Genomic DNA, 25,412 nt, shown 5'->3' on the forward strand with positions numbered 1-25,412 from the left:
GGAGTCCAACCTCATTAGTAACTAGAGAAATGTAACTGAAGACTCCAGGGCGATACTACTACACACACTCTAGAATTACAGACCTGCCTGAAAAGGAAGAGGTGCTCGGAGAACGGACTGCCACAAAGTGAGGATGGCAATTTCATTTGGAGGGGAAGGCCGGTAGCGATTTGGAGAGATGACTGCAGGAGCTTCCGCAGAGCTGCCAGTGTTCTATTTCTTTATTTTATTTGTGTGGTTGTCACAGTTCTGCAATTAAAAAAAAAAAAAAAAAGAGGAAGAAAGAGATGGAGAAACGGAACTTCTCTTCACCAAAATATTTAAGTTTTCCGTGTTTTGAGGCAAAAGGCAAAAACTACAGCTTCGGAAATGATCCTAAAAAACTTAATAATAACTGCAAGTCTTACTCTAAATATCAAAACATAACCAAAAACCAAGGAAACAAACCGAAACCCTCTAGACCAAAATGGAGATGTTTGTGGAATAGGATCCATGAAATCAATAACATAAATTCTTTAGGAGTATCAGGGTTCTAAACTTCAGCATGTAACACATAGTGTGTACGGCCAAAGCCTGCAACACAGATTTCTGTGTTCTCCCTTAACATGCTTACAAATTTTAAAATAAAGTTGGTTCTATGCTGTCATTAAGTAAAAACCACTTGAAAATCTCAAGAGTTATGCGTGCAAAAGGAAAATTATTTCAACTGGAAATTCAATCTTTCAAAGCAACTTGATACATTTATGCTGATCTACTCTTGTGAGCGCCATGAATTTCTGGGGGCCTGGAACTTTCCCCATGATTTTTAAAACATCCAGCACAATACCCTTTATACTTAGGCCCTGAGTAAGCATTTGCTGATTGAAACAATGTTGTTTGTTACGGAGGAACCAGTAAATCCCATACAGAGGGCAGAGTCAGAAAAACTGCCTCCTCAGTATTATAGAAATTGAACAAACATTACACATGTGCAGAATGTGATATATACATGAGCATGATAACTCTTAAAGCAATTATTAGTACAGGTTCATAACTTACAAAGTGCAGCCAATGCACTTTCTAAATAAGGGCACAAGATGAAAATAAATGTTTAAAATAACTTAAAGTTCTAATTGAATCAGAAACAGTGTTATTTTCTAGGAAACATTTCTCTTTTGAATGCCAGTATCTGCATGCTACCTCTGCTTCCCAGAAATAATTATCTGTTTGTTCATTTGTTGAAATATAGTTATGTGTGGGTAATTATAGCTATCACTTACTTTAATTGCCATCCTTTTACTGATGCGAGCGCAGACTTGGATCTTTTTTTGTATACTTAATTATTCCCTGGACTTGTGGTTATTTATCATTAGATTAGAGAGAGAGCAGTTTTTAGTGTTAGAACATTTTAGCTTTATCAAACAAAATATTGTGAACATAAAGATGTTTATTTTGTGGGGACACACAGATATAAAAAATTCCAACTAGGGCATTTTATGTTCAGTATTATTTTCTTTCTTGCTATTCAGTGAATATACATAATATGGCTGGGTATCAGGAAAAATTGCAATTAAAGAATACAGTCATTGCGTTTGCATTTACATTTATCATTCTGTACATGTTGTCTACTTTTAATTTGCATTATGTTCATCCTCAATGCACAATAAGGGTTATTTGTGTTGAATAAAGGCTTCCTAAGGCAAAAGCTTGCGGGCCATCATTTGCAGGACCAGGAAATCTGCATTCTGTGCTCTGACTCCGGTGCCTTGTTGAACTTAGGCCATCAGGGCGCCAAACCACACCAGTTCTGGGAACATCTAAGAAGGGCTTCCATCAGCCGCACCTCGAAATCAATCCAAACCACCAGCCAAGGAGCCTTTGGTTGGAACCCATAAATATCTTTAATATGTATTTTACAACATCACTTTCTTTATGGAGATTGTACACCTTCTTTGGAACGCATACCCTTGTCTGACTGAAAGCCTAACAGCCAGAGAAAAGGAAGCAAGCCTCACTTGACAATCTGGAATATGTTGCAATCATCTATTTTAAGCAACAGAAGTTACCTTTGCAAAGAAAGAAAACTCCTGGGGCATCGAGTAAGCCCTGCCCCACTCATCCTTCTAGTTAAAAGCATTTTAAAGTCACATTAAATAATTTCTAATTTGGATATTATTTAATTATATTTTCTCCACTGCAGTTGAGAAGTCAGTGTTGAAAAGGAATAGATTGAAATGCTCAGTCTGCTATTTCCTCGCAGTGGAATAGTGTTCCCAGTGCTTAAGGCATCATTCTGCCTGGGTTTGAAGCTCACCTCTGATGCTTATTAACTCCCTGACCATGGGCAAGTTACTTAACCTCTCTCTTTTTCAATTTTCTAATCTTAAAAATGGGAATAATAAGAGCACCTACTTCATGGACTGCTGTATTTTACATGATGAAATTTAGCAGAAAGTTAATACTCAAGAAATATTACCTATACACAGTTGTTCATAAAATATTATGTGTTTTAGAGCTAGAAGAGTCATGAGGGTTTATCCAACAGAAACAACAATTACATGAATGAGGTAGATGAGGTGCAAGGCAGTGAATTCGTTTCTCTGAAACCATGCAGGCTATAATAGTAGATCAGTGCTTTGTGATATTTTCTTAGACACAAATGCCCACGTGTACAGCCAAATACACAATATTACTTTGATGGCTTGTGCTGGTATTCAGGGCAAAGACAGACATTACAATTTGGAATCTCTGGGATGAATAGAAGCAGGAATATCTGGGTGGAGTTAAGGGGAAGGGTCTATTTAATATCTAGGTTGGAGGATTCAAAATAATATGAAGGGCAGGATGGCAAGAGGAAACCCAGTGAAGAGAGAGGTGCACATTAGTCAATCAAAACACTTACAAGTGCACCTGTCACATGTAGGCATTGTGTTATGCATGGGAGCCCTATGATACCTAAGCAACACAAGATGACCTCTTTGTGTGAACAGTGAAAATACGGAGCACATTGAAAATACATACCAAGGAGACTGCAAAATAGGGCAGTCAGCAATAAATATCAAATGAATCCCATAAATAATGATTACTCTGTTACTTTCCACATAGATAAAAGAGATGAGTCTGGTGGGCTGGGATTGCTAAGGATGCTTCATAGAGAAGGTTGGGATTTTCAAATTGAGTTTAATTCAGAAAAGAAAGGAGCACATTTCCATGAATTTGCTGCACAATGTATTGTGGCAGAAATGTGAATCAGCTTCTCTGATAGAATAGGTGAGTAAATAACAGAGGAAAGAAACAATTATGTAGGAGTCTACAGAGCCATGAATGCCAATTTAAAGAGTGTCTCGGCCGGGCACGGTGGCTCACGCCTGTAACCCCAGCACTTTGGGAGGCTGAGGCAGGCGGATTACAAGGTCAGGCGATCGAGACCATCCTGGCTAACACGGTGAAACCCCGTCTCTACTAAAAATACAAAAAATTAGCCGGGCGTGGTGGTGGGTGCCTGTAGTCCCAGCTACTTGGGAGGCTGAGGCAGGAGTGAACCTGGGAGGCAGAGCTTACAGTGAGCCGAGATCGCGCCACTGCGCTCCAGCCTGGGTGACAGAGCGAGACTCCATCTCAAAAAAAAAAAAAAAAAAGAGTATCTCTGAAAGGGTTGTCCTTGTTTTGATGGGGGGGTACTCTCTGCTGTTTTGGAGAAGTGTACCTGATTGTGCTATCCAGGGTGAACAATAGAATTGGAAACTGAGTTTGAGGGTGCCAGTTTTGAATTCATTCACTTAAGCCTTGGCAGGTTTTGTACATGAAGCAAGAGTATTAAAGACTGTATTGGTATAGGAGTCAGGAAGAGGAAGGTGTCAAGAACGACTCCAAGAATTTGAGGCAAATGATGGGAGAATACAGCACTCTTAAGAAGGGAAGGGCAATTCCCAAAGGAGGTTAATTCTATAAGCGGATTTGGAGCTCAAGAGAGAAGGACTTCTGATTATGGATGATTTTTCCATAAATGATGATGACAGGTTTGGAGTTTAGGCCAGGGTTCCAGGATAGAAAGAGAAAAGCCAGAATTTTCAAAGAAGCTGGAGACATGGTGGCTATTTATAGCATCAGAGGAACAATCATAAAGAGAAATAAGAAAAGAAATATGACCACTAAACCACTCAGAATGCCAAAGTTTGAGAAATTTACATTGAGAAGGGGGGAAATGGAGACATACAATAGGTGCTCAAGAGATAGAAGACAGATGTCCAATTTCATGGAAATCAAGAGGGGAGTGGATTGAAAGGTGATGGAATACTTGGAAAGCTGGACAGATGTAAAAAGAGAATTCAAACCCTCTTGCCATTGACTAAACAAGTTTGGGTCCCTACAAAATGACAGATTTGACTAATAGATTCTAACCGGTCAGCCATGTAAAATTCAGTGCCATACCCCCCTTGAGAGTCTCTTTCTCATTCTTGTCTTGTCTTTTTTTTTTTTTTTTTTTTTTTTTTTTTTTTTTTTTTTTTGAGATGGAGTCTCACTCTGTCGCCCAGGCTGGAGTGCAGTGGCACGATCTCAACTCACTGCAAACTCCGCCTCCCAGGTTCAAGTGATTCTTCAGCCTCAGCCTCCCGAGTAGCTGGGACTACAGGCGCGTGCCACCATATTTTTTTTTTTTTGTATTTTTTTTAGTAGAGGCAGGGTTTCACCGTGTTAGCCAGAATGGTCTTGATCTGCTGACCTCGTGATCTGCCCGCCTCAGCCTCTCAAAGTGCTGGTATTACAGGCGTGAGCCACTGCACCCAGCCCTCATTCTTTTCTTTTTATAAGAATTTACATGAACCCACTGGGCTCTGCATGTAGACCTCATGGCCCCAGAGTCTGCCACTTTTCAAGATTACTTTAAAAATCACACAGAACTCCAGGGACCAGGTCTACACCGCAGTGATGAGGAGCATGTCCTAAAAGCCATTCCTCTTTGTGTCCTGGAGGAAGGTTTAACTTTCAGTGCTCTGAGCAGCCTCCAATTCAGGAGGAGAGGGAGAACAGAGGCTGCTTCTTCCTGCTAAACCTTCAATCAAGGCCAAAGCCTTTTCGACTTTTGCCCACCCAAGTTTGAAGGAGCAGCAGCAGGTTCTGTGGAGTGTCCACAGCATATCCATTATGCCATGGAGATCAGCTTTGGGGAATTCCTTCCCCTGAACATCTGCATGTTTTCTTTCAGCAGAAGAGCTGGCTATCTGGAGGGTAGAGTAGGGGGGCGCAGTTTCAGAAGACCTTGATTTGCTGTCATTTGGGCAAGAATGGCTTTTTGAAATAGTTTGGTATCAAATGGACCAAAAGCTCAACTTTTTGAAGCACACTATTGCCCTGGAAAGAATGTGTTCAGCAAGGGACACATGAATCTCTAAGCTGGGAATTGTTAACTCCAAGCCTGGTCTGGGGAGAAGGCTGCTACAGTAAGAGGAGCAGTGGGGGCTTCTCAGAATGTGCAGAAGCTCCTTCTCAGACAGAATTCCACCTTTTAATGAAGGCACAGATAAAGAGCTCCATCTTCACTTTAAATGTTCCTCCAACACGATTGGAGTCTTCACCCTGGTTAAAATGCGCCGTGGGATTCTCTACCCACGCAAGACTGTGGGACTTTTCTGGGGGCCTTTGCTTAGCAATGTTCCCGTTAGCTGCGTGAGAAAATCCTTGCTATGTTAAAAAAAAAAAAAAAGTTCTTGTCAGTTAGGGACACATGTACAAATATTTACAGCTGAAATGACATGATTTCTGGGATTTAAGTGAAAAATGAATAAAAAATGGATAAAAATGGATAAAATTGACAGCCCCAAGGCTTGGAATGGGTGCATGGAGTTTCACTGCATATTCTCTTTATGTCTGAAATGTTTGTAATAAAAAGTTTTAAAACTGTGTTATTTTGATCGATAGAATGAATGTTACGTAGTCTCATATCCATTACTTGGAATTCTTAAGGAAATTGAATATGTGTATTACTTATTAGTCATTCATATTTTTTCTCCTTTATTTTCTAAACTTATTCTTTGTCCATTTTTAAATATCTGGGATCTGTAGGATGTTTTAAGAATTAAAAAAGCCTCTTATTTAATATATTTCAGTGTTCTACATTGTTCTTTTAAAATACACATTTTATTTTTAGGGCATTGTCAATATGTTTATTTTTAATGTTTATAGAGAGACATGAATCCGTTTTTTTTTTATTCATGGTTTGTGCGTTTGGTGTCATTTTAAAATAATTTGCCTTAAAAAGGCACTGCTTCTAATACGGCAGCTAAATAAAATTTTGTGCTGGTAAAAAAAAAAAAAAAAAAAAAAAAGACCTCTTTTGCACCTTTGGCGCTTCCTGGCTGTCACTTTGTCCCTTCCAGTTCTCACAGTGTTAGTGCGTTGGCCGTGATGAGGACCCTTGGCCGGTTTGCTACAACCTTCAAAAAATCCTCTGACTTCTCGGGCCCAGTCGCTTGCCCACCCCCTCCTCCACATGCCTGTCTCCCCCAGCACCCACTCACCTGCCTCCCTCCCCGCTGTCCTCACCTGGCCCTCCACCTGCATGCGACCACCTGCCCACGCTGCCATCTGTCCCTGTCTGTGGAGCCCTGACACAGGTTCTGGGACCCATTCTTTCTTTAGTCAACAGTTATGAATGAAATACCTTTGAACTCATTACTTAGATAAAATGGTGTCACTTCTCTTCTGGGAAGTCTGCAGTGCTACCTATCGTCTCCAAAGTGTGGTCACATTTCCGCGAAGCGTCCTTGTGTTTTGTTGCCTTATCACATTTGTGCTCTCAGCCAGGCATGTCCTTCTCGAGTTTGTTCGCCCTCCACAATTCTCCTCCTCCTCGAAGGCCCAGGTCCTTCAGCAACACCACCATGAAGTTTACTCTAGTCCGTTCCATCAGAATGCATCCTTACCTTCTCCAAGACCCTGTTCAACGTGACCTGTACTCCTCTTAATCCTGAAATCATGCTGCTGTGTGCTTGGCCTCAGTGCCATTCTCACTGAATTATGACTTTCTCAAGGGTGGGGACTTTTCGTCATTCTTCGTTGTATTTCTCAGCGCCTTATGCAGAGGTTGCTCATAAATGTTTTTAACCTTAATTTAATTGACTCTATGCAGTGCTCAGCAGGCTATCGATTCCGCTCTGAGCTTATACCCTTCCAACTGAGTTTCTGTTTTGATTCTGAGATCCAACTTCTAATTTTATGTATTTATTTATTTATTATTTATTTATTTATGTTGAGATGGAGTCTCACTCTGTCACCCAGGCTGGGGTGCAATGGAGCAACCTTGGCTCACTGCAACTCTCCCTCCCAGGTTCAAGCGATTCTCCTGCCTCAGCCTCCCGAGTAGCTGAGACTACAGGTGTGCACCACCGTGCCCGGGTAATTTTGTATTTTTAGTAGAGATGGGATTTCACCGTGTTGGCTGGGCTGGTCTCGATCTCCTGACCTCAGGTGATCCGCCACCTCAGCCTCCCAAAGTACTGGGATTACAGGCGTGAGCCAGTGCACCCAGCCCCGACTTGTAATTTATAATTTAGGTTTGAAAAATGGATCACATTTGTCTTCTCCTGCCACATATCCCCTGTCTTAGTAAGATATCTGGTGAACTGGTTTCTTTATGGTTCCTATGGAAGTGAAGGTTTATCTTGCTTATCAATCAGCCCCTTCCTCCCAGCACCCCATCCTTTATTCCCCTCTAGGAGGTGGTCCTTCACGTGAGTCCCAAGCCCTTCGTTGTGCCCTACTACCCGGAAACACATTTTTTTTCCCAACTATCTGCTTTATCTAGTTTCCTGAAATTTCATATTGTGCCTGATCTTGCATTGACACACTCCCTTCCGCCTGTGTGAATTTCAGGCTGCTCTGACACTCACTGTGATTGGAGCCTTTCCTGTGTCCTGCTGCCACAGTGTCTAAGGACACTATTGCCACGTAGCACCTGAGGCTACTGCTGCTGCCTGTGGCCGAGATCTGTTCTCCGGCAAGAGACCCTCCCCCCCCCCACCCACTAGCCATTGTCCGCCCAGTCTTCTTGACGTTAGCTTTTCCATACCAAGGTATCTGGACCTGTAACAAGATCACCTGGAAGGCCTTGTTGTGTGTTGACAGGATTGTGTCGCCTTCCCTGAGGAACTCTCTCCTATAATTGGAAAAGCGTGCACTGATTAATGATTTTTAATTTAGGAATTATGTATATGTTTAATCAATTACGCTGTGCTAGTTAATTATGCTTTCAGAGGAGAGTAGTAATCACTTCAGTATTTAAAGTTCTCTGAGTTGAATTCATTTTGTTGGGTTCTTATTTCTCTTTTTGTCTATTCATGTTTATTAATCGAAGTCACTTGCGGTGATGCATGATGCCTGTATCACAGTGATTCTCAGCCCGTGTAGGAGGGGATGACTTTGCCCTCCAAGGAACTTTTGGCAATGTCTGGGAACATTTCTGGGTGCCACAAATGGGGGTGCTGCTGGCATCTAGTGGGTGGAGGTCAGGGATGCATGGGGCAGACCCCACTGCAAAGAATTATACAGGCCAAAATTCCAATAGTGCAGAGGCTGGGAAACTGCTTTGATCATAAAGGATAATTAATCAAATCATTTGGTGCCTCATAGTAACTTCGCGTTGTTGAGGGACATGTAAAGTTTCATAAACCTACAAGTTACTCTGCGTGGTTGCTCATGAATTGGTGTGTTGTGAATCGGCAGCTCTCCCCACCTTTTCCTCATGGAAATTCAGCCAATCTCTTTGCTTCCTTGTGCACAAAATGAACTACAGCCAGTGGAATTCATCAGACACATAGGCTTAGTTATGCTCTGATTTTCAATCCCTTCCTCATCTCCCTGCAATCCTATGAATGGCAGCCACATTCTGCTGTCTGCAGTCACCCTAGCGACTCAGTGGGCCCGTCACTGACTCTGTATGCTTCTTCAAACCTTTTCAGTCTCTAGAAGTTTCCCTTCTCCCCTCCAATACTTATCTTCTCACTTTTGTGCTATTATCACATATCTCCTTATTATCATTGTATCTCCTTTGGCAGGATATGCCCTCTTTTCCTAAATGAGGCTGCCACAATACTGTGCATGCCCATGTTTCATTGCAAAATTTAGTATTTAGTTTGTGTTTAAGGATCATCATTTCAATTCATAAAAGATAACAATTCTAGTTTATTGTAATGAGTGCATGACTTACTTTATTTGGAACAAGGAGACACTGCTTAACTCCCGATTTGTGTTGACCTCAATAGGTTTACCTGAAGAAGATGGATACTCACGGTTGTCTATAAGTGGCACAGGGACTTCGACATTTCAAAGACACAGGGACAGTCACACCACTCAGGTAATGATGTCTGTCTGTTCACATGTGCAGTGACAAATGGAATTAAGTTATGACAAGGCATTCATTAACTTGTTACCAATAGATGCTCTGTGTGGACTGGAGAGCTCAGCTGTTCTCACCTCTGCCCTGCACTCCTTCAGCTGAATGGTCTTCTCTCTCCACCTCAGCTGACTGCAATTTTCTGCTTGTTTCCAAAATAAAGAATAATGTCCAAAACAACTAAAACATAATAGTTTTAAATGAAATATTGTAGATTTAATTTATATTGTGGTACTTTAAAATTATTCTTGGGTGAAGATGATATTAAATCTGCTGAATGAAGTTGCTATGCATTTGACCTTGGCTAAAATAGGATGACTCTTAGTGACCACACCTGGGAATAAAATGCTTGAACCACCTGTGGTTTCATGGCATGCATCTTATCTCAGTTATGACATTCATTTCCATGTAATTCACATTCATTTAAAATATGACATATGATGAGAACATGGTAAAATCAAAATGAGATTGCAGTCCACAAAACTGTTTGGAGGTGCATTACTGATTGCATGTAAATGTTTTATGTGTCTCTTCCTAACAATTTCACCAAAATAAACAAGATTATCACTTCAAGAAGAAGAAAAAAAGAACCCATTTGTGCTTCTAGAAAGTGAAAGAATTTATATTATAGAATGTACTGTTTTATTTTCCTTTTATGTTGAATTTTAAAATATACTTTAAATAATTGTCTTTAAAATATATAATGTTGCATTCAAGGTGATGCACAAACCACCCATTAGAGAGACTTTGTTATCAATATATGAACAGACTATTGCTTTAGCAACAGGATTCTCATTTTATCTAAAGTTACAGCACAATTTTTATGTCAAACATCTACATAAAAGTCTAAAATAACCTCAGCCAAGTATCCAGATGTTTCCATGAAATCAACTATCCAGCTAATGATCAGCTTTCCTTGGAATATTTAGCATTATAGAGGCATGGCCATATTATCAGCTGAGATTTTTCTAAATAACACTGATGAGGTAGTGAGAAAAATCAATAGTTTGAATCTTAAGAATAAATCTTACAGTAGGCAATCTTCTGAAATCACTTGCACTGATATCCAGGCACTGAAATAGAAAGAAAATGCTGATTGGTTGCAATAATAGATTGTCCTAATCTTCCCTCTATTCCTTAGAGATGCATCTACTTTACCTTGTAAGTGTCACAGATGCTTCCTCTGAGATCATGCACAGGGGAACCTCCTGGTCATGAACACTGGTTTGATTTTTGTATTGGAGGCCTGACTCCTGTACATTACAACACAACGCTGGGCCATCTGACGTCCTTTCCAGGCCTGCCCCCTGTACATTACAACACAATGCTAGGCCATCTGACATCCTTTCCAGGCCTGCCCCTGCAATGTGGTTCTTAGACAAAGGGAGTCATTTGAAAGACGGTATATATAGTAGGGTGCTTTGTGACTTTTCCTCTGTGTTTGGCTAAGAATCAAAGAGAGATGAGAAAGGTCGTCGGGAATCATTTTCCATTCTCAGATTTCAAAGAGGCCTTGTTTTCAAATGCAGACATCCCTGATGAGGCAGGAACTGCCAGTCATCTTGGGGCACATTCTTTTTCTCAAGGAAACTGAAAACCATGCTTATTTTCTTCCATGCAAATTGTGGGCACTCACGTGATGAGACAGATTCCTTACTGGTGAGAAGCTGTAAGAGTTATGTGAAACTATGTGTTTAATGGCTTTCAGAATTTATCGCTCATGTGACATTTATACAAGAAGTATGGACACATGCAGGGAAGCAGCTTTTTAGCTTTTCTACTAATGCAATTAAATAGAAATTCTATAAAATCCAGTCCCGGACAGATTGGGCACATAGCAGTAAAATTAAATGGTGACCAAAAATGAAATTTCTCTTTAAGGATGTCTATATTTTCATTAGCCTCATCAGCAGTTTTAATAAACTCCCTTCAAGGAAGATAAAATGTCTGGGCGTTATGGTAGATAAAGAAAAGAGAAAATAGAGTCAGTGATTTGCCAAAGATCATATGGAAAATTCACTGAGTCCACAGTTTGAATGGAAATCAAGATCATATGTTCCGTTTCTGAGAATGAACTTATCATAACCCATTAAAAGAAATGCAGGAGTCATTCAACTGTTTCATAAAATTTATTTATTTATTTATTTATTTATTTATTTATTTATTTATTTATTTTGAGACAGAGTTTAACTCTTGTTGCCCAGGCTGGAGTGCAATGGGATGATCTCAGCTCACTGCAACCTCCACCTCCCGGTTCAAGTGATTCTCCTACCTCAGCCTCCCAAGTAGCTGGGATTACAGGTGTGCACCACCACACCCAGCTAATTTTGTATTTTTAGTAGAGATGGAGTTTCATCATGTTGGTCAGGCTGGTCTCAAACTCCTGACCTCAGTGATCCATCCGCCTCGGCCTCCCAAAGTGCTGGGATTACAGGCGGGAGCCACTGCACCTGGCCTGTTTCATAAAACATAAAGAATTTTTGGTTCAAAAATAAAAGTCTTCAGTAGCCATAATGGACATTTGTGATTTGGCTTTTTCCTGCCAGTCTCACATTTCAGTTTCGCACCTACCATGATGAAAATACAAGGGAAGGGACTCCCTCTTCCTCCCCTGCTTTGACAGCTGGACAAACACATGTAAGATGGGCTCAGTTAACCTACCTACGATGGATGCAGAGTGAGGGACATATAATGGAAGGGACAACAATTGACCTGGCTCCATGGGGTGACATTGGGCAGTAGTGGCTCCATGCAGCACCAGCAGAAGAATATTAGTCGGAGAAGAACTTTGCTCAGAGCACGCCAGCCATCAGCCCCTGAATCCACCTCACCCACTCGCCAGACCTTTTTGTCGAAGTTCATGTCCTTCCTTAGCCTTCCAATGAAGCCTCTACCTGCCTGAGATGTCCGAGGTTAGTTTTCTTTGCTTAGAAATCAGAATTTTGACTAATATACGCATTTAATTTTATTGTTACTATCTATAAAGTTTTACATCCAAACAAGTATTTTTTTCACTTAGTGTACAAACTCTTCATTTGTTCTCAAAATAGATGCAAAACATTTTCTGATAGGGCTGGAGCCTTAATATATGGTGGTTGTTTATGTAAAAAAAAATATAGAAAATATAGTTGATGTTGTACTGCATTATAACTGTTTATTAATTTGAAAACTATAATGGCTTTATATAAAAGTAGTGAAAATTAATTTTACATAAAATGTTTGAAACTAGCAAAAGCTGGGACGTTTGCTGCGCTGTGCATGGGGCTGTGTTCCTTTGCACTTCCCAAGCACTGGGCATGAATAAAACCGGCTGTGAGATACGACATCATGGAATTCCACACACTGGCCCTTGAGGGAGCTTTGTGGCAGTTCCCAGGACTTGAATCTAGAATTTCGTAGGTTATAGTATTTTAAAGTAGCTTTGGAATTAAACAGCATTTATGAAAAGAATATGACATTTATCTACTTACCATTTTATGAGATTTTACTTTTTTTAAAAGTTTATGCTATTTGGCGTGATGCAATCCTTTAGAAGTAACTCGGTGGTGAGAAGCTAAGTGGCTGGGGGTAGGGGGAATGCTGACAGCATCATCCAGCCGAGAATGACTTCTTCGCATTTTTTGCCATGATGGCAATCCTCTGCTGACTCAGAGGGCCAGGTAACCTGACACAGGAAGCCCACAATTTATAAATAGAGCAAAAGCATGAAAGTCACAGGGAGGTGGGAGGATGGCCTGAAGGCAGAATGATGGCAGAAGGGGATGCAGAAACAAAAATGCTTGGTGCTTGCCCTTGGCATAAAAATTTCTAGTTACACATCTGTTTAGGGGTCCACACTTGACATTGAGAAATGAGCTGTTTAATTGTTTCATTAAGCATAGGCTATCTCTATTTATGTTACTGTTTTAACTCTACCACCTTTTCTTCATGCCTTATTCTTCTTCTCAGCAGTCTGCTCTCCACAGTAATATCATGTGCTTTATGTTCTTTTATTTTCATTATGGGCATTTATCATATTTCTTGCCAAGTTTTTAAAAATATTCTTAAAAAGTTATTATGCATATTGATCATATTCAGGTATTCATTGTAAGAAACCATTCATGGTCTTTGATAAACTAATGGCAATCTGGGACCCAAGATCTTAATAAATATCCAGCTCACTCCTGCCATAGCTGCTGATGAAAGCCATAATAAGATCAATATGCAATTGATTCACATCAAAAAGCAAATTGTTATGTGGTTTGCTTTACTGAATGATCAAATAAACCTTTTTGTAATGTCATATAGCAACAAAGTTAAGAGTTGCAGAGCACTAAATAAATCCAATGCCTTCTTTCTATATTCATTGTATTTGTTATATAGACTGAAATATATTATAGCATGGAATTAAAACAAATTGTGTGTTAGATAAAATAATGAAATGTGGAAATATTTAGTTTAATCATTAAACGATAATTCTAAAGATATGTCAGGGAACATAAGTAAGATAACCCTTTCAAAAGGAAACATATATAAATATATATTTTATATAACCATATATGAGCTACAAAGAGAAGGAGATCTAGCACACAAAGCTCTTTCACACAGCCAAGGTTCAGGGAATCCGTACTCACCACTCATGACTTACAGATTATATGCAAAAAATGAAGGTAGTAAATTCAGTTGATGTGTGAAATGGCAGCATTTTCAACAGGGAAAGGTCATGTCCAGTAGAGATAAATAGAAATTTAGAAAATAAAAAACAAAAATATATCCTATATTTTGTATTTTTCTATCATAAAATTGCACTGTATTTATTAATACAGTGTAAGTGTATATAAATGCACAGTTTGTTCTGATTAAGACACTATTTATTATCAGTGAGGAGGATTTAATTGCCATAAATTTTGAGAAAATAAGAAGTCAGAGTAGTGACTATGTTTTTTGTTTGTTTATTTGTGTGTTTGAGATAGAGTCTCCCTCTGTCCCAGGCTGGAGTTCAGTGGCGCAATCTCGGCTCACTGCAACCTCCACCTCCCAGGTTCAAGTGATTCTTCTGCCTCAGCCTCCCAGGTAGTTGGGATTACAGGCGCGTGCCACCACACTTGGCTAATTTTTTTTTTTTTTAAATGGATGGAGCCTCACTCTGTTGCCCAGGCTGGAGTGCAGTGGCACAATCTCAGCTCACTGCAACCTGAACCTCCCAGGTTCAAGCGATTCTCCTGCCTCAGCCTCCTGAGTAGCTGGGGCTACAGGCACATGCCATCATGCTTGGCTAATTTTTTATATACTTTTTTCAGTAGAGACGGGGTTTCACCATGTTGGTCAGGCTGGTCTCAAACTCCTGACCTCAAATGATTTGCCCCCCTCCCTCCCAAAGTGTTATTACAGGAGTGAGCCACCGCACCTGGCTGTGACTACGTTTTTAAAGACGAAAAAGTCTTGGGATATTTCTGCAAGCTCACCTTCTAAATGGGAAATCTGCAATTAGCAATATTATCGTATAGTGGAGGAGTAACAAAGTAATTGGAAACATTTGGCTAACTATAAATTCTAGGTAACAACAATTTCAATATTAATTTAATTGGTTTTTAAAGTGAAGAAAATAAGAAAAGAACTAGATAAGAATCCCAGATTCATCATCCATCATGTAAGTGCACAAAAAGGTAATTTTGGGGGTCACTTAGAGAAAATATATGTAACATGCCTAGCATGATGCTGCCTGGAATACTGTAGGTGCTTAAAAAAAAAAAAGCTAAAAGCTTACTTGCTCTTGTTATTATGATATTCCTTTCTTTGCAGGGTCAATATTCTGAAAACCAGTTCTGATTTTAACATGTAGATGCTATCCAAAATATGTAGGAGATTAGATTGGATCAAGAAAACCCAATATTTTTCTGGGATTTTGGTCAAATCTATTATATGTGTGATTTTTAAAATATGATTTATTATGGAATAGTATAAACTTAGAAAAAAACAGTGATTAATGAAACATCACCTTTAATAAGTCTTAACATTTTGCATTATTTACTTTAGAGCTACATTTTTTGGAAAAACATGTATCCTAGCTCTCAATCTCATCCCTGCCTACCACACCAGAAGTGAATCATCACAATGAAGTTTGCACGTAGCCCTTCATCCATGTTTGCACCTTTACTGAGCATAGGTGTACTCATAAATCATATAATATTCACAAGTAATAACCAATGCTATTCATGCTTTTAAAGTGTAAAAAAAAATCTCACTTCCTACAGATTATTCTGCAAATAGCTTCTTGTTTTTGCTGTGGTGGGACTTTTTTTTCCATTTTGATACATGCATCTCCCACTTGTTATTTTATTCTAAGAATTAGCTCTAGGTGAAATGTACAGACTTTAGGGTTGACAACTGTAGTCCCCGCTACTTGGGAGGCTGAGGCAAGAGGATCACTTGAGCTCAGGAGATTGAGGCTGCAGTGAGCTGTCTTCACACCATTGCATTCCAGCCTAAGCAACAGAGACCTTGTCTCAAAAAAAAATTAAATTAAAAAACAACTTTAGGGCTGAGGTATCGATACAATAAGAAACTATTGATGACCGACACATACTTAGTGCAAAATTATACTCATATTCCTTCAACAAGCATGGCAGGGAGCAAGCTCAGGAGGAGAGGAAAGCATTAGGGACTGAAGGACAGGTGTCACACGACCTGCTGCTGCTGGCCCTAGGGTGCTGTGGTGCCTCAGGGGGACAGATGAGCACAAGGCAGATGGTGTTTTCCTCTGGTCTGTTGTGTTGTGGTCCACAGAAAACCTAATTCAGTGATGTCCATGAAAGGTGCAGGGAGATCGATGATGCTCTGTGCTCAGTGCCAATATGCAGGTCATATTGTAGTTTACAACTTCACTAGAGGGCTAGAAGTTACAGCACCCAAGGAAGTGAGCATACATTCTGGCCAGTGCCTCTATAAGCTTTTCAACACACACACACACACACACACACACACACACAAAAACACACACAATCATATTGCTTTTTAGGTGCAAACATGCCTCCTTCATTGGAAACTTTTCTGAGAAACAAGTTCCATATAAATGTGGTCATGGCATTTCTTAAGAACATGTTTACAGTTTGACCAAAGTGAGTGGAAAACTTACATCAAAATCATTTCCAAGTTATCAATGTTACAAGCCATGCTACAATTAACATCACTGAAAATGCCTCTAACTTACAACTGGGGGAAACAAAAAAATTGCCCAAGATTCCCCTAGAAATGGAAGTGCTAAGTTTCTGCTCATGGACATTTTCAACTGTAGTGGTTATTACCAAATTACTCCCCTAAAAGGTTAAACCAATGTATGTACTTCTGAAAGGGAGTAAAGTTTTCCATCTCTCCTGGTAAACACTTGGTTTAATTATTCACTTAATTTTTGCCAATATGATAAATGTAAAATGGATCTTATTGTGGTTTTATTTTATTTCCTGGTTGCCAAGCAGTATTTTCACATATTCTCAGACTTGTTAATCCAAATACATCCTTTTCTTATTTCCCAACTTGTTTGCATGATTTTCTTGATGATGTTAGGAATTTTCCACATATTCTGGATAATATTCCTTGCTAGTTTCATGCATGGCAAACATTTCGCTTATTGTGTTTTCTTGGTCGGTTTAGCTAGAAGTCTATCAATTCTATTGATTTTTTTAAAGTAGCTTTTGATTTCATTGATTTTCTCTATTGTTTTACTGTTTTATTGATTCCTGTTGTTTTTTATTTTCTTTTCTTTTGCTCGCTTTGGGCTTAATTTTCTCTATTTCTGCTTTCTTAAATAGGTAGCATAGATCACTGACTTGAAGTGTTTCTTTTCTTCCTAATAAAAGCATTTAATAGAGTTATAAATTTCCATCTCAACACTGTAATAGCTGCATCCCACAAATCTTAATTTGTTTTGTTTCCATTTTCATTCAGTTCAAAATATTTTCTAATTTCCCATGGGACTTTCTCTTTGGCTAATACTGATGCTTTCCAAGTATTTGGGGTTTTCCAGGTACCTTTCTGCTGCTGAATTCTAGTTTAATTCCCCTATGATCTGAGGGTATGCCTTGTATGATTTCAGTTCTCTTAAATGTACTAAAATGTTTTTATGGCCCAGGATATGACCTGTCTGGCTGAAATTTCCTTGGGCACTTCAACAAAAATATGTATTCTGCTTCCATTGGGTGGAGTCTTCTGGAAGTGTGGATTAGGTCTGGTTGGTTACTTGTGTCCACATCCATGTCTCTGCTGGCTTTCTGTGTTCATTTTTCATCTATTCCTGAGAGAAGAGCACAGAAGTCTCCAACTATACTGTGGCTTTGTCCACACCTTTCGGTTTCATCAGTTTTTGCCTCATGCGTTTGGAAGCTATATTTGAGATACAAAGACTTTTAAAATTATTGCATCTTTTTTGGTGAAGATCTATTCATCATTATACAATTTCATTTTTTATTTGTATTTCTTTGTCTTAAGTCTACTTTGTCTGAAATTAATATAGCCACTCCATTATTTTGTTCATTGTCTGCAAGGTATATTTTTTCATCCTTTACTTTTTAAAAATAGCTTTATCAAGATATAATTCACATACCACACAACCCATGCCTTTCAGTTATGAAAATTCAGTGTTTCTTCGTAACTTCTTAATGTTGTGCAACTATCTCTGCAATGTAATTTTAGAACTTTTTGCCTCCTCCCCACAAAAAATTCACCCCTTCACTTTAATGTATTCATCTTTCTATATTTGACATGAGATTTCTGTAGGCAACATAACAGATGAGTCTTATTTATTTTTATCCAATCTGACAACCTTTCATGAGACCATTTCTATTAATGTAATTATTGATATGGTTAGATTTAGATATGTATTAGATAGATTCTCTGGAGCGACAGAACTAACACGATAGATGAATATATAAAGGGGAGTTTGTTAGGGAGAATTGACTCACACCATCACAAGGTGAAGTCCCACAACAGTCCATCTGCAAGCTGAGGAGCAAAGAAGCCAGTCCGAGTCCCAAAACCTCAAAAGCAGGGAAGCCGACAGTGCAGTCTTTAATCCATGACCAAAGGCCCAAGAGCCCCTGGCAAACCACTGATGTAAGTCCAAGAGTCCAAAAGCTGAAGAACTTGGAATCCAATGTTCAAGAGAAGGAAGCAGGGCCAGGCGCAGTGGCTCATGCCTGTAATCCCAGCACTTTGGGAGGCCGACTTGGGTGGATCACCTGAGGTCAGGAGTTCGAGACCACCCTGGCCAACCTGGAGAAAACCCGTCTCTACTAAAAATACAAAAATTAGCTGGGCATGGTGGTGCATGCCTGTAACCCCAGCTACTCGGGAGGCTGAGGCAGGAGAACTGCTTGAACCTGGGAGGCGAAGGTTGCAGTGAGCGGAGACAGTGTAATTGTACTTCAGCCTGGGCAACAAGAGCAAAACTCTGTCTAAAAAAAAATGAAAAAAAGGACACATCCAGCATAGGAGAAAGATGAAGGCCGGAAGACTCAGCAAGTCAAGTCCTTCCATGTTCTTCCCTCTGCTTTATTCTAGCAGTGCTGGCAGCTGATTAGATGGTGCCCACCCAGATCAAGGGTGGGTCTACCTCTCCCAGTCCACTGACTCAAATGTTAATCTCTTTTGGCAACACCCTCACAGACACACCCAGGAACAATACTTTGCATCCTTCAATCCAACCAAGTTGACACTCAATATTCACCATCACAAGGTATATTAGTTTTATTACGTGTTTTTCTGATTGTCCCTGCTGTTTTCATTCTTCTGTTTCCTTATGATGACTTCTTTCAGATTATTTGGATATTTTTAAAATTCCATTTTACATTACCTATTGGTAAATTAAAATTGTAATATATGCACATCTAATTTCAGTCTACCCTGGTCAACCGTCTTGGTCCCTTCACCCTCTATCACCCATCTTTACTTAGCAGTTGAACCATGTGCTACATCTGTGTACATTGAAACCCCGCAGGCCATGTTGTAACTTCTTCTTTCAACAGTCATACAGGGAGAAAATAGTGGGGAAAAAAATCGTCTTTTATGCTAACTCAATATTTACAATTTCTGTTGCTCTCCTTCATTTCTGAAGTTCTGAGTTTCCTTCTGGTATCATTTTACGTCAGCTTAAAGATCTCCATTTAGCATTTCATTTAGAGTAGGCCCAAGAAATCTTAGTTTTCTTTACCTGAGCATGCCATTATTCTGCCTTCATTCTCTACGTTTTGATTCCCTACCACGATTTGTGTTTTGTTGTTGTTTTTTTTTTCAACTTTCCCAATTCCTCAGATAGATGTTTTGTATTTTATACAAAGTTTTAGTTGTAATCAGTGAGAGAATTAGACTATAGTAGGCTTACCCGTTTATGTGTTTATCCCACGTAAAGTTTTAATGTTATTATAGTCAAATTGATTAATCCTTACCTTTAGGGTTTGTACTTTTGTTGTTCTGTTTAAGAAAATCTTTCTACATTTTTAAGGAAAAAAAAATTATTTTACTGCTATCTGCCATAAAGATATTATCCTATTATATTTTTGTAAAGTTTAGGTTTGTTTTTTACATTTAGGGATATAAGCTACCTGGACTTTGTTTTTGAGAATGGTGTGAGTTAGCAATGTAATTTTACATTTTTTCTGTACAGATAACAATTGTTCCACACTTTTTGCAACATAGGCCATGCTTCTGCTTCCTCCTAACACTGAGTATGTCACCTCAGTGACATATAATCAGTCAGTGTAATATAATCATTTGTGTGTGTGTGTGTATGTGCGCCTTGATAGACCTGTGAGCTTATAGAGAGTGCATTAAATGCATCTTAATCACTTTTGAATTCCAAACACAAAGCACAATAATTTGTCAGCTCAATGTAATTGTTAACCAGTAGCAGCCCCAGAAGAATTAAGAGAAGCTGACTGATATATTATTCCCTAACTTTATTAGATATTTTAAATTTAATCCCATGTTAAAAATGTATCAATAAACTTGTTAATTAGGATCACAGGCAGTTGTTTCACTGGTTGGAGGCAATTAAAGTGAAGTCGCATTTTATACAGTGATTGGCTTCTAAAATTATATAATTTGAAAGTGACATATGATGAAAACCACGCTGGAACATCCTTACATTACCTATCAAGAATAATATGCAAGGTTTGTAACTCCATTCAATTATATGCATCCATGTATAAGCAATGCATAAAGCAACTTAAAGCATATAATAATATATATTTAGCATTTTGAGTTCCAAGTGAGTGGATTGCATAAAATTGAATTTTCAGGCTGGGTGCGGTGGCTCATGTCTGTAATCCCAGCACTTTGGGAGGCTGAGGCGGGCGGATCATCTGTGGTCAAGAGTTCGAGACAAGCCTGGCCAAAATGGAGAAACCCTGCCTCTACTAAAATTACAAAAATTAGCCGGGCATCGTGGCAGGTGCTTGTAATCCCAGCTACACGGGAGGCTGAGGCAGAAGAATCACTTGAACCCCAGAGGCAGAGGTTGCGGTGAGCCAAGATCGTGCCACTGCACTCCAGCCTGGGGGACAAGAGCGAAACTCTGTCTCAAAAAAAAAAAAAAAAAAAAATTGAATTTTCAGAGGCTTATTTGTTGATCAAAAGATGTTTATTGAGGTTCTGCTTGTACTAGGCACAAGTCTAGGCACGTGGGATACTTTGTCTACAAAGCAAACTTGCTTGCCCTCATAGAAGTTAAATTCTAGCTTGGAAAAATAGGTAATATTTAAGTAAAATGTGTAATACACTAAAAGGAAAAAATCATATGGAAAAAAGAAAATGTTCAACAGGGTAAGCAGGGTTGGGAGGGTCAGACTGGAGAGTGGTGAGGAAGAAGGTTGGGCTGAGTTGCAATTGTAAATCAGGGATCAAAAAAAGCCTCCTGAGCAAAGATATGGAAGTCAGGGAGAAACCAGTGCTGACATCAGGGCAGAGTGTTCCAGGCAAAGGGAGCAGCCAAGGCCCTGAGGTAGGAGCATGACTGCATTGCAAAAAGGCTGGTGTGGCTACAGTGAGATTACTCTACTTGTCACTAGATGTTCAAGTGGGGTTGAAATTACTGTAAGTGTTAATTCTAGGAAAGGGATACTTTCCAGTTATGAACTACGGCAAGAGGCTAAATATAAAATACCAATTATGACTATATTATATTACAACCTTCTTTAAAATCATTTTACTTGGTTTGGAAACTTTAATCTGTTCAGAGTATAAGTAAAGGTTAAATGTTTGCCTTTTTTTGTAAGTGGAAAATATTAGACATATAGTTCTGTTTCTGCTCAAGATATCAGAGAGTTGGAAGAGAGACTCCAGGGAATCTGGACCCCATATTTTCTGATAATTTTGAAAGCGAAATTCAGGCTAAAATAATAGAAGGATTTCCATTATGCTGAAATAGAGTCAGCTAACACTGATGAAGGTATGTATTTTATGTCCTCAGCAGACCTAGTAGACCTGATTTTTCTCTGATTTTTATGATTGCATTATTATTTGAAACTGTCATTTTGTATTTCTGACTCTGTTTCTAAAACAGATGAGCTGTGATATTGGAAAGAAGTGTCATGCAGTCAATGATATAAAAAGCCTAGATTTTGAAGCCCAAGTGGATTTAAATTAATTTTATACACTTGCAGGTGATTTTTACTATCTGTTACTGGAAAGGAATATTAATTTAAAATATTTGCTTTTATATTTTGCCTACTTTAGCAGGGTCTTGCCTCTTTTCCCTCCTAATCCTTCCTGACATCTGTTTTTCTTTTCTCTAGCATTTGTACCCACAATATTTGTTCTGACAGTATCTTAAGGGCACTGTAATTGAGCCCAGAGTCACAGTGGCAGATGCTGTGCCTGCCAAATTCATGCCTTCTTTTTCTTAATCACAAAGCTAAACTACATGTCCCAGTGTCCCTTGTGGTTAGGGGTAGTCATCTGACTGAAACTAGCCAATGGAATGAGAACCATTGTGAGAGGCACCACTTACAAGCATAGCCCATGCAACCCAACCTTGACTATCTTCTGTGACCTTTCTCAACCCAAAGCTGGATACAGAATCCTCCAAGACTCAGAATCCTCCAAGACTCAGAATCCTCCAAGACTCAGGTTCACTTATGGTGACATGAAAGGTCATCCACTCATCAGATTCTGGCCTCAATATGAGCAAGAAATATCCTTCTTTTGTGCAAAGCCACTGATATTTATTATTTATCTGCTATGGCATCTTGGGTAACCTAACTGGGACCTCTTCATCATTTATTTGCTTAATATTTTATTGTTGCTGTTAGGCATTAACATTTGTAGTACCTAAGTTTAGCTTCCATTATTCAATAATCTTTATTCTTTAAGATAGCCAAAATCATGCCTCTTCATGTCTTCCAATGACAGAATTACAGGAATATTGCTAATAAGAAGCTATAGTACAAAATAATGATCAGTTGGTGCTCCACCAAGCCACACTTCATACATACTCTTTCTCTCTCTCTCCCTCTCTCTTTCTCTCTCTCTCTCACACACACACAGTGTATAGAGAACAGTGTATATAAAGTTTGTAACTCCTAAAAATTCTTTAAAAATAAATGAACTTAATTTTGCTGAAGGAAAAGTCAATTCCCTGTAATAAATTGGGCACCCTGAGAAATAGAAATATTTTAATAGGTTCAGCATTTTCTGAGTGCATTTAGTAATGATACAGAAGTGCCTCTCCTACCTCCCGTTCTCAAGTGGGTGACTCTAACAGGTCACTGCATTTTGGAGTTGCTAATGGATCCCATTGATTTGCTAATCTGTGCCCCTTTCCAATTATAGCTGATGTTTTCAAATCTAGTTGGATTGGGTTCTGTTACAATCCAGCTTCTTAAAATTATTTTCTTCATTCATATTTGATTCTATTTAATACTGTTACACATGATTAAATAACATGATTATTTCTGGAAAAAAAATTTTGAGAAATTACTAAATTAATAGTTAAACTGTGTCCTGCAAAACAATGTAAATTAAGATACTGGCTAATGTAACAGGTTGGGGGAAGTATCCTTCTACTTGAGTCCTCTCTCCTCTGAAGGCTATGTGTGCATGCTACCATGACTTTGACCCTTGTTTTCCTCACCTTTATTCCTAGGCCTTACCTCCTTTCCTAGTTATTCACGACTCTATTGTTACTCCAAAGCCAACTGTCAAATCCTATACCCGTATCTCACAGAGCTTTTCTCTCTCTTGGTTTTATAATAATTACATACATGTAAGCAAGATATGAATACCATTTGTTATACCACTCAACTCAACTGGCCTTTCTTCTTGTTGTGTCCTAGTCATCCTTTCAATCCAGATCAAATCACACATCCCAGTGGCCATACTGCCTTTAAATGAGTTGTTTCTCTTCTGTATTCCAACAGCAGTAATCACATGCATACGTTATTAATCAATTAATGCTATCCTGCCTTGTGAAATTTTTGTACTTGTGTCTTGTCTAAGCATCTTTATTCATATAATTTTGATGCATTTATGTCTTGTTGCCCAATTTGAATGAAAGCCCCTCGATGGAGGTGGTCAGATTGTGTGCATCTGGCTTAGTCCTATAGAACCCACCACAGTTCCTTGCATTTTCATAAACATATGAAGCACATTTATTAATTGATTGACACGGAAAACTTTTTTGGAAGGCAATGTAATTAATACATATAAAAATTGACTAAACTCAATTGTACCTGAAATGGCATTTTGACTCTACCACTTTCTAGCCAAGTGACTTTAGGCTTGAAAGGTGACTTTCTGCATCTGTGAAATGAGGATAATGATATTGAACCTGCATATTTCACACGGTTGTGAGTGTCTACTAGAGTACTAACATGTGGAAATGCTTTAAGGATATAAATGATATCATGAAGATGATACTAGAGATGGGCCTTAGAAACCTTGAGGGGGGCATCTATCAGGCAGGGAATTTTAATTCGGACGTACAAACCAGGACGACTGTAGGGAAGAAAAGTAGAATTCCAGGGTGTGTTCCACATATATCTGGTTGGGTTGAAATATAGAGACTGTGTCAGAATGGATGATGACGAGGCTAGAATAATTCAGTGTGGCCAGAAAATACAGAACTTTCTCAAAGCATATGGGCTTGATTCTTTCTTTAGGCTAGGGGAAGGCAGTGGCATTAAAGATTTTTGAGCAAGCAAATTATATAGTCAGATTTTTTTCTCTCTAAAGAAAGTGGCAAGAGAACAGAGTTCATACAAGATCCTTATCCTAAATGTCACAAATTAATTATATTGCATGATTTCTAGTAAAAATTTTAAGTTTCTATTTTATAACTTTCAGTTATAAATGTATAATGTATAACATATACATTCACTCATCAGAGTCCATTTTTACTCATAACTATGTGTGGAGAGGTTAAAATCAGCTGTCAAATGCAAAAAAAAAAAGTACTTAAATTATACTAAGTGTGTTCCAGTATAATGTTACTTATTATAAAAGTAAAGAATAGTTGTTGATTTTTTTTAAGAAATTAAAGCATCCAGATAAGGTAAAAAATGCAAATCCTCTCTCTTGCTTCCTTCCCTCACTATTGTCCAGATATAGCTCCTCTTGTTTCCAATAAAACTTCTAACGTGCCTTTTAAAGGATATTTTCCCCTTTGTTTAAACCTTAAGCAACAAAGGAAACAAAATCCCAAGAATGAATTTAATTGTATTGCTATATAAATGAATATTTCAGAATTAGGAAGGACCAGCTCTTTTAAAACACCACAAGTGCTATTTTGACTTTCAGATCTTTTTCTTGGTTCTTTAGAAGTGCAGATATATGTAAGCTTTTAATCAAAGACTTTTTAAAAATCACACTTTATGCTATATCTTTAGGATTTATTTAAGTAGACTTTGGTTTTATAGACTCTGTTTTTTCAAATTTCATTTTTCAACATTTTTTATTCTTCAACATCTTGTTAGCACCAAGTAGAAATGCGATTTGCATTTGAAACACTAATATTCACTATTCAGTCAGCCAAGACATTTCCTTCTTTTAATTTCCATAAATGTCAGTAAATGCC

The 25,412-nt window shown here is 38.6% G+C and overlaps 1 protein-coding gene across 4 annotated transcripts in view; it reads left to right on the plus strand.

Annotated features, from left to right (window-relative positions):
* Positions 1-25,412, plus strand: part of MYO16 (myosin XVI) — a 711,002-nt gene that overhangs the window by 673,269 nt on the left and 12,321 nt on the right. For 3 of the 4 annotated variants that reach the window (XM_054665553.2, XM_054665554.2, XM_024348340.3), the window contains exon 34: positions 9,240-9,331. In XM_054665553.2, coding sequence (XP_054521528.2) covers positions 9,240-9,331 — 92 coding nt within the window. Of the gene's footprint in view, positions 1-9,239; positions 9,332-11,916; positions 12,283-25,412 lie in introns of all 4 variants that reach the window. The other variant, XR_008538898.2, reaches the window with a different exon arrangement.

Source organism: Pan troglodytes, chromosome 14, assembly GCF_028858775.2.
Source record: "Pan troglodytes isolate AG18354 chromosome 14, NHGRI_mPanTro3-v2.0_pri, whole genome shotgun sequence".
NCBI classification, from domain to species: Eukaryota; Metazoa; Chordata; class Mammalia; order Primates; family Hominidae; genus Pan; species Pan troglodytes.